General features: G+C 43.6%; 1 protein-coding gene across 1 annotated transcript in view; it reads right to left on the reverse strand.

Annotated features, from left to right (window-relative positions):
- Positions 1 to 6,809, reverse strand: part of PDZD8 (PDZ domain containing 8) — a 105,716-nt gene extending 98,907 nt beyond the window's left edge. Inside the window, exon 1 of the mRNA XM_047762715.1 lies at positions 5,701 to 6,809. Coding sequence (XP_047618671.1) covers positions 5,701 to 6,566 — 866 coding nt within the window. The 5' untranslated portion in view covers positions 6,567 to 6,809. The remainder of the gene's footprint in view (positions 1 to 5,700) is intronic.
- Positions 6,810 to 9,928: the final 3,119 nt, after the last annotated feature.

The raw sequence follows: 9,928 nt of genomic DNA on the forward strand, positions 1-9,928 counted from the left end.
ATTACAATGAGTTCTAATTGTTCTTTGTTTTCCTCAGGAAGACTAACCAGCTTGAGAGCATGAATTACGTCATAACTATTTCTATCACCATACTCTCATCACAATACTAGGTATGGCAGTCCTCAGGAAACAGTTACTGAAAATAAGTGACTAGTTTAAAAATGACAATTATTTATCTGGGACAATGATCTTACAATTCCACTTATACAGAGATACTCATCTGAGCAGGAGTATAAGAAAAAGTACAATAGATTAAAAAATTATCTACTACATCATCATTCTAGAACAGCTACAGTGATGCCCTACTATCAAGTCTCCACCCTCCCAAAGAATCAAAGATAAATTATATTTTCTACTAACATTAGTAAGTGAAATTATGATCCCTACAATTACTAAGGAATTTTAGTACCTATTTTAAAGTATTTTCCAGCCTAAGCAAAGACACCTTTTAAAAGTTGTCCATATGCAGATAAAGAAAAGTATGAAAGAGTGAGTGAATAAACCTAGTACTTTACACTTTAAAATGATTTTGTCAGCTTTCAGTGAATTTACTTTGAAAGTGTTTAAGACATGGATTACTTGAAACCATCTTTACCTCAAATAATCAGTAAAATTTAAAAAGGTGTAATTAACATTAAGAATAGATGTTTTTCTTCCTCATCTTGGAAGATCAAGGAAAAAATAACACAATTACAAACCACTTTATAGAAACAAGGCTTTCCAGACCAAGCCCAATTTAGTTCTCTGAAATGGTATATTTAGAGAAGATACAGATAAATATAAAAATGCTAAAAGACCCTAACCAAATATAGCCCCAGTCCTTGCCTCCTCAATCTCTAGTCACTAAAAGTATTTGAAAAATTTCCACAAATATATATCAGAATACTTTTAAAAGAACAAAACAGTCATGTTCAGAAGATATCACATGAACCTAAAAAGTAAAGTTTTCCTCAAATATTTATTCCATACCCATTTATTAAATTCAAATAATGTCAATAAGTAGATGCCCCTTTATTTACAGATCAGGAAAGTAAATGCTTGTATATAGTTAATTAATGACCCACAGCTTGCATTAAAGCAATCTGCTTACTATCACTACACTGTAGAGAAACAAAAAACACGTTTCAAGAGATTTTTAAAAGACTGCTAATAGATCATTTTTTTAATTCAACATTATAATAATTTCTTTTATAAAATAAAATCACTTAGTGAAAGTGTCTTTAAAGATATGTTTAAAGAGGAGTTAAAAAGTATCACCCTGGAGTTCCCGTCGTGGCGCAGTGGATAACGAATCCGACTAGGAACCATGAGGTTGTGGGTTTGATCCCTGGCCTCACTCAGTGGGTTAAGGATCTGGCGTTGCTGTGAGCTGTGGTGTAGGTTGCAGACGCGGCTTGGATCTGGCGTTGCTGTGGCTCTGGCGTAGGCCGTTGGCTACAGCTCCGATTCAACCCCTAGCCTGGGAACCTCCATATGCCGAGGGGGCGGCCCAAGAAATAGCAACAACAACAACAACAAAAAAGACAAAAGACAAAAAAAAAAAAAAGTATCACCCTCTGGTGTCAAGCTATTAACACTTCTCATTTTCAATGAAGAGCAACAGTATTGCTCCTCATTTAGTAAGCATCTCAAATTCATATGATGCCAGGCCAGGCAAGTACCTTCAGTAAATGTAGAAAGTGGGTAGGGACTATAAACTACACAGGTAAGAGGTTCTTGGAGCTGCTGCTAGACTCCATCTCTCTATCTTATTGCTAGGATGAATGCACGTATAGTGTTACAACATTGTCCAAATTTTCCTAAGAGAAACCAGAAATTCAAGTCATGCAAAATTTTCCACTTTTCAATGTTGGCAATTAAGAAATAAACCAAAAAAACCCCATGGTACAGGCCAAATTAAAAGTACCTACAAATTCAATCTGGCCTTTTGGGATGTAACCAGTGCTAACTACACAGTAATAATACTCTAGAAACAGAAGCATCAGTAAGAATGTCAAACATTTGACTTCCAAACCCTAAACTCATCAGGACTTAGTAAGATTTCATGTTGCAGATGGATTCTCCATGTAGTCAAGAACATTAGTGGTAATCTTCCTCTCCTGAAGGCTAATTTTTGGTTAATTAAAACAGAAACAAACACCAACTATGACTTTTTTTATGGCTGTCCCCACAGCATGTGGAAATTCCCAGGGCCAGGAAATAAACCCATGCCATAACAGCAACCTGTACCAGATCCTTAACCCAAAGTGCCACAAGAAAACTCCAAAACTGACTTCAATTTATTAAAGTATATACATTTTAGGAAAAAAATTAACATTGAGGTGGTGAAATGAAAATATTGGTAAAATTAATAAAATTAAAATTATCATACGTAGAAAATAAATACATATTAAAAAATATTGTAATGCTTTACAGACTGTGTTAGTTGGATAAAATGAAGTGTCTATCAATTGGGTCCTTACAAAGAAAACAACCACTTGAGCTCCCTTCTCATTTTTGGATGAGACATCAGGAAACTAGCAATCCTGATGGGCCACCTTTACTTTAGCAACATGAAAATGGAAAAACAAATGAAGAGGGGGAAGAAGTGACAACCATGTTAACTGGCAAGATATTTCTGTTATATAATTTACAGTGCCAAAGGATCCTAAAACTCAATACAATTTCCTTACTGCTTTAGCTCTACTAAGTAGATTAGATGGCTAAAAAGGATAACTAGCAAGACCTTCTATTTGGAAACAAAATCTACTGGATTAAAAAAGAAATGCTATGTGGGGCAGCACCCAAAGATTTAACCTTATCATTTAATCTTAAAAGAATTTAATCTTTAAAAAAAATCTTTCTCAAAATTTTCAATGTAAGAAAAAAAAAAAAGCTTTATAGTCACACTCTTCTCAGAGTTCTCAGTTAATCTGGAAGGATACCCCCATATATAGTATATTAATGGCACACTTAAAAAAAAAATCCCTTAAGAACAACACAGTATAGTTTAAGGGAAAAAAGGCAGTTTGGTTTTATAAGAGCTAGATTTCACCACCTGACAACTGTGTGACTGTAAGCGAGTTACTTAACTACTCTGAGCACTCTTCCCTTATCTATAAAAAAGGATAAACACTAGCTACTTTAATTCTCATTATGAGAATTGCGATACATCTTAAATGTATTTTAACTCATTCTCTTAACTGAAATCTGAATCTGCTCCACAGCATCAGTGGTTTAAAGCATTATTGGCAGAACAGCCACACACAAATGAGAGAACTCAAATTCCTGAAGCAGCCCTTTTCATCCTTACATTTCTACTATTTTCTTTTACTAAACTAAAATCAGCTTCCTAGTTACTTCAACCTCATCGATTACATTCCAGTTTAAATCTTACTAGGTATAGCTAATTCAATGCTCACTAAACTCCAACCTCCATGAGGGTTGAGACTGTTCAGTTTTTTTTTGTTTTTGGGTTTTGGTTTTTTTTTTTTTTCGTCTTTTTAGGGCAGCACCCAAGGAATATGGACGTTCCCAGACTAGGGGTCGAATCAGAGCTACAGCTGCCGACCTAGACCACAGCCACACCAACAAGGGATCTGAGATGTGTCTGTAACCTACACCACAGCTCAGGGCAACGCTGGATCCTTAACCCACTAAGCAAGGCCAGGGATCGAACCCCAGGTCCTCATGGATACTAGCTGGGTTCATTACCGCTGAGCCATGAAGGGAACTCCCAGAGAATGTTCAGTATTGAAGCCCCAGAACCTAGAATAAAGATAAGCACATAGAAGGTTTGTACAATAAACATTTACAGATTGAAAAAAATATTTACAGATCAAGTGATATGTTCTGTGCAGTATTTGCTGATTGACCATTGAAATGCCTTTAAATATTATAAATAATTAAGGTTTTAAAAGTTGAAATACCATACATAACCAAACATATGCTGTGTTTTTTAAAAAATCCCTTTGGAGTAAATGAAAGGGAATTTAGCTGTATTTTAAATGATGATGCTATTCAATGATACAGATGATAAAGTTCCTTCAAAGCAAAAAACCCATTAATAGCTTCATAACTCCTAATCATAATTTCCTTCAAATTTAACTGAATTCTAAGTTTACATTAGAAATAAACTAATGTCAAGATGACATGTAACCTCATTACCACTAGCTATCCTGCAAATAACCTCCAAATAATAACTTAGTCAAGCTTTATCATTTGAAAGTCACCCAGAAAACATAAGAATTGAAGTTGATAGAATATCAAAATCTGTAGCAACTTTCTCTCATGACTTACTTAGCAACACACTGCTATAAACATCTCACTGCTTTAAATACTAGAATTCATTTATAATTTAGTCACTTATATTACACAGCTGAAAGAATATTTATAAAGTAGGTTCTACTTCACAGAACAGGAAATCAAACTGTGAATGACAAGTTGACCATACTCTGCAAATCTATGGAAATATTTCCATTATAAATTTCTCCTGCCACCTGACAGTTTTAAGCTGTCACTCTGTGCTATTAGCCCAAACAAAACACAATTATAATTAGTAAGGTAAGTCTGTCACATACATATTGTCAATACTCCATCCCAAACCCAAACATAAAATATTTCTGAATTATCTGGGTCACTGATACTTGAAACTGTGGTAGAAAATTAGTGATCCAGAAATATGTAACTTCCACTAAAGGGAATTAGGTAAGGCAAATAGCAGAATTTTAAAGAACAAATTTCAAAAAAAAAAAATCAAACATTTAAATGAACAGAAAATTAAAGAACTGAAAGTAAAATTTTAAAATTCATCTATTTTAGAAGAAATAGCCATATATGACCCCACTTCGATGCCTACAAGTCTTTCCAAAGTGGATGAAGCCTCTGGTCTTAAAACTTCCTCCTCCCTTTCACTTCTTTGACATTAAAAAAGCACCTTGTACATTAACCAAAATAGTATACTACATAAAATCAAGCCACCAGATACAGGATGCCTTTAAAAAGTTAAAATCACTAACCATCCTTAAAATACTTTCTGCAGGTACTATATTTCAGGTACTGTATGAGGAAGTTACAACCACAGAGAGTAGACAGTAAAGCTAGAATCTGGGTTTGCGCTATAGAAGCTGCCACAAAAGGGCAGAGGACATTAACACAAAAAATGTAATACAGAAAGTACAGAGAACTACAATACGTTTCCAACTCTTTTCCAATTTGCTGAGGAAAAGTTTTCGTTTCCGATGGATACTCCCTCTGCCCCGAAAGTTGCCAAAGCATCACCGCCAAAACTGGTCCGCAGTTGCAAAATACCAACAGCCCTGGGCTACCAGCACACGCTTCACGCTGCACTTCGTATCCAGGAACAATTTCTCAATGAAGCCGAGGTGATGCTGCAAAGTTGCCTTCAATGCAGCAACCACGTACAGAACAGTTTCTCAACAGTCCCAGAGCCAACTCCCGGAGTGGGGGCAGGAGGCTGGACTTCCCTTCCATTTTCAATACGCTGCTTTGAGCCACGCTGACAGCTCCTTGGATCCCCAAGACACAAGAAGAGTTTTCTAGCTCCTATTAATGCCCTTCGGAAGCAAAGAATGTGGGCACTACTTGCCTTTATCTAGGGCCCTGTCCAAGGCTGGAGATATATCATTGCTCTTCCTGCCCCAACCCAGTCGGCAGGCCCGCGTTCCCAGCAGCCAGGCCCCCACCCCACCTCCCTCTCACCTGATCTTGTAACTCGGCAGCGTGTGCTTGCGCTTGATGATTTTCTTGAGCTGGTTGACGATGATGGAGGTGAGCTGAGGCATCGGCCGCCCTTCGAACTGGGAGCGCACCTCGAAGTCGATCAGTGGGTCCTCCACGAAGGAGAAGAACCAGTGGGTGAAGGGCACGCGGGTGAGGACGAAGCGCAGCCTCCCCTCCACCCGGGACAGCTTGACGAACAGGTAGGCGGACTTGCCGAAGACCAGGTCCACGTCGATGGCCAAGTGGAAGCCTCCGTCGTACTCCACCTCCGCCTCAAAAGCCAGCTCCTCGGGGGAGGTGGCGGGTAGCGCCTCCCCTTCTGGGCCATCGGGCTCCCCGGTGGCCGAGGGCACCACGGGCCGGAGAAGCCGGATGGTCTTGATGAAGGGCACGGTCTCGCCCAGGAACACGTCCCGCAGGCTCAGCCCCTCCAGCAGGCGCCCGGCCGTCTTGGTCTGCAGCAGCTCCTCGAACTCCACCTTGATCTTCTTGGTGACCCAGCGGCGGGCCAGCGCGGTGTCCCGCAGCTCCCGGAACAGGAACAGAATGGTGGCGTTGAGGAAGTAGCAGGTCTCCCGCGTCGGCGGGGCGGGGGTCTCGGGGGTCGGGGTCGCGCCGCCCTCAGGGGACCCGCCGGCGGGCTCCTCAGCCCCGCCGCCGCCATAAAGGTACTCCCGCAGGGCCAGGCCCGGCACCGGCTTGATGTAGCGGAAGCCTTCGGCGGCGCGGGCGGCCTCGTCCGGTGGCGGCAAGGGCTGTTTGCGGTAAAGCAGCAGAAACTGGGTGAGGAGCGTGAGGAAGGAGCCCAGCACGGCCGATGCCAGGATCATGAGCAGCAGCCCCATCCCGCCACCGCCTCCGCCCGGGGCGCCCGGGCCCTTGTCCCTGCGCCCACTGCGCTGCTTTCTTCACGCCGCCTTCCCCGCTGCCACCATCTTGAGGACATCGGGCGACGGGGTCCGGGCGAGCGGCTCCGTCGGCCTCGTCCGGCGGCTCCGGCCCGCGCGGCGCAGCGCCAGAGCCTGCAGCGGCCCGCGCCTCCTCAGACACTCCCGTAGGCGGCCGCTGAGGCGGAGGCGGCGGGGGCGGGAGGGGGCGGGACGGCGTCTTCCTCCGACCTCCGCTCATTGGACGAACGGCGCGTGACATCAGCGACGTGCTCGCTCCCGACGGCGTCGCCTGGCAGCCAGCGCCCGGGCACGCGTACGCGGGTCCTTCATCACCTCCTAGCGCCCTTCCAGCCCCGCCCCCCCAGACCAACATTCCAATCCCCCGCAATCCACGTGGCTGTCACTTCTGAAGTCGTTGTCGGAATCAAGAGGATAACTGGGGCCACCAGTTGGAGGATAAGGAGGCCGGGCGGAGATGGCACGCGGCGTTCTTGATCCTGGTCTTCTCGTTATCTTCTAACGCGCCCATCCCCCCTCATTGGCCGCGATCCCTGTCTGTTACCTCTGCTGCAGTGTGATTCTTCCCCTCACACCCCAGAGAATAGGCTGACGGCTTTCCCTGCAGGGCAGCGCCGCAGAGGGTCTGAGCTGGCCGTTTGCGACTTTCCAAGCCGAGGACAAGAGTAGACTGCCTCAGAAACTGCCGTCGCCGACCATCAGTCTGACCAGCGGACGCTCTGCGTCCGCGGAGGGTGGGCCCTGGGAAGGAGGGACGAGAAAAAAGGCGTCAGATGCGAACTAACTTTATCACCTAGGTGGATATTCGAGATTTGAATGATAGAGACGTAAAAGAGCCAGTACGAGGTTGAGCGAGGTGAATTAGCAGGATGATTGGAAGATGTATAGAGCCTCACTGTCAAGTTCTTGCAGGGTTTAGTGTATGATCACATTTAGTCCTTTTAAGAGACAGAGTTAGCCACCACCCACTTTACAGATGCAAACACTGGCGCAGAGAGGCTAAGGAAGTTGCCTAGGGTCACACAATGGAGACTGATTTTTCTAAAACTAAATCCTAAACTCTTGTTCATTACTCTGGACTATGATACCATAGAGTTGGAAGGGGGTTAATGTATCCATGGTGCACAGGAAGGGGAAGTTGGGCAGGGGTTCGGGGCGGGGGGTGGGGGGGTAGGTACTTCAGGGAATTTTGCATAGGGTAGCACTTTGACAAAAGCCACAGAGTTAATGAAGCCAGGTTGCCCAGCAACACTATTACTCCTCCTGCCCTCTGGTTACATCATAAATGCTTAATGTGTTCCAACTACATGGATACTCCAACGATCTACCCCTACTCCAACCAGGGTCAGCTATTCCATACCTAAAAGTCAGGCTGAGCCTGGCTGTCTTTAAGGGGCCAGGGCAGTGCTCCTCTCTAGCCCTGGAAGATCTCCAAGCCAGTGCCTGTCCTGAGTCTGGGTGATTCTAGAACAAAAAAACAGAGTTCTCCCGATTCTGACCCAACTGAAGCAGGTATAGAACTTAGGAACGCGGCGGATCTCATCTCACTTACTCAGGTCCAGGTGTGAGACCAGAATGGCTCCTTTACTCTGCAAAGGTAAGCACGCTGAGGGAAGCAGGCTGAAAACCATAATCCACATCCTGTAGATGTCAGAGCCCTGCCAGGATATCTGGGAGTTCCAGGAAACTTCTTTGCTTGTGGTCACCTCTGGCTCCTGGCCTCTGCTTCTGGGCTGCTATCTCAGTTCTACACTGTTTCATCCCAAATGGGAACTATAGACCATTCCTCAATTTCCACCAAAACCTAATTCATAACCCTCTTGCACCACTGTAGCTGGAGATGCCACAGAAGCCAGAGGTGGGGCGGAAGATTATCTGAGTAATCTTCATATTACTGAGACACAAAATTTTCCAAGAATGTATTAATCCATTCTGCATCTTAAAATATCCTTCAACCACCTCCCTTCCCCACAAGGAAAGTCGGTGATTTTCTGGGAATGAGTACTTGGTCTCATACTCCATCTTGCAGGTGCCTCCCTCTTCTCCCTCATACCTCTTCCTTTATTCCTCAGATTACCTTTGGGAATCCCAAATCTTCTCAATCCATTATACAGGGTCCCCAGCAAAACTTGCCCCCTGAGGAGTGCACTCCAAATCCAGGAAGGAGCTTAGCACATTTTGGGGGAAAGAATATTTTCCCCATGTGTTAAAATAGCAAACATGTATTGAATACTTACAATAACAATAAATTATTACATTTATAGAGAATTTATGGGCCAGGCATAGTGTTAAGCATTTAATATACCTTATCTCATTTAAAAATCAAAATGTCCATGAGTGTTGGAGCTGTCCCTCCACCCTGCCCAGGCCTGGGGTAGCCAGTCCAGCTCTTGGCTGGCTGACCTCAACATAGCACACCTGCCAATCAACCCCACATGTCAACCTGCAAATGTCTGCCAGGTTGGGGGCTTTTCTTCTTTTGCCTTTCACTCAGTGATTCAACTAAGCAGGGTTCCTGAACCTTGCACCACTGCCATTTGGAGCTGGAAAATTCTTTGTTATGAGGTCTGTCCTGTGCATTGTGGGAGGTGATGAATGCAGTGTTGATAGAAGCTTATTATTTTAAATGGCATTCCCTGGAAGAATATAAATTCAGCAACCTTTTTAAAAAAAATTAATCCTAGTTCAAAGAAACTCAGAAGTCTGAGAACTTTTGGCTTCCTCAGCTCCGATTCTGAGGAACTTTTTGAAGGAAGAAGTACTTAGCCTGCTTGCTGACCTTTTGATGGGTCTTAAGTGACATCACTGAAATTAAGCTGCCCAAATAGGTTTCATGGGAAGTATCCATTTCAAGGGGAAGAATACTGGAAGATGGCATGCATGTAAGACTAACATTCTCACCAGCTGGAGTGAGGCATGGACCACTTCTGCTGTTAAACTCTGAATCCCTCCTGGTGCCGAAATAGGCTGAGAAAGCCAAAGCAGGTGAATATGGGAGTGTGTGAGTAGCATGCAAGCCAACTTGATAAAAATGATATAAAATAATGCAAAATCACAAAATATGGAGAAAAGCATAAAGAAGTTTAGACTGTTTGCCAAAAAATGATACATTAAACCATTTTGTGCAGTGTCAGAATTCAAATTCAACAAATATTTTTGAGCATCCAACATGTGCCAGGCTCCAGGGATAGTGAATGAATAGGACAGAGTCCCTGCCCTCAGGGGTGCCAGGCCCAGGTGAAGCAGACATACACCTATGTAACTGATGTTAAAAGATAGTACCCAGAGCACTGTGGGAT

This window comes from Phacochoerus africanus, chromosome 15, assembly GCF_016906955.1.
Source record: "Phacochoerus africanus isolate WHEZ1 chromosome 15, ROS_Pafr_v1, whole genome shotgun sequence".
NCBI classification, from domain to species: domain Eukaryota; kingdom Metazoa; phylum Chordata; class Mammalia; order Artiodactyla; family Suidae; genus Phacochoerus; species Phacochoerus africanus.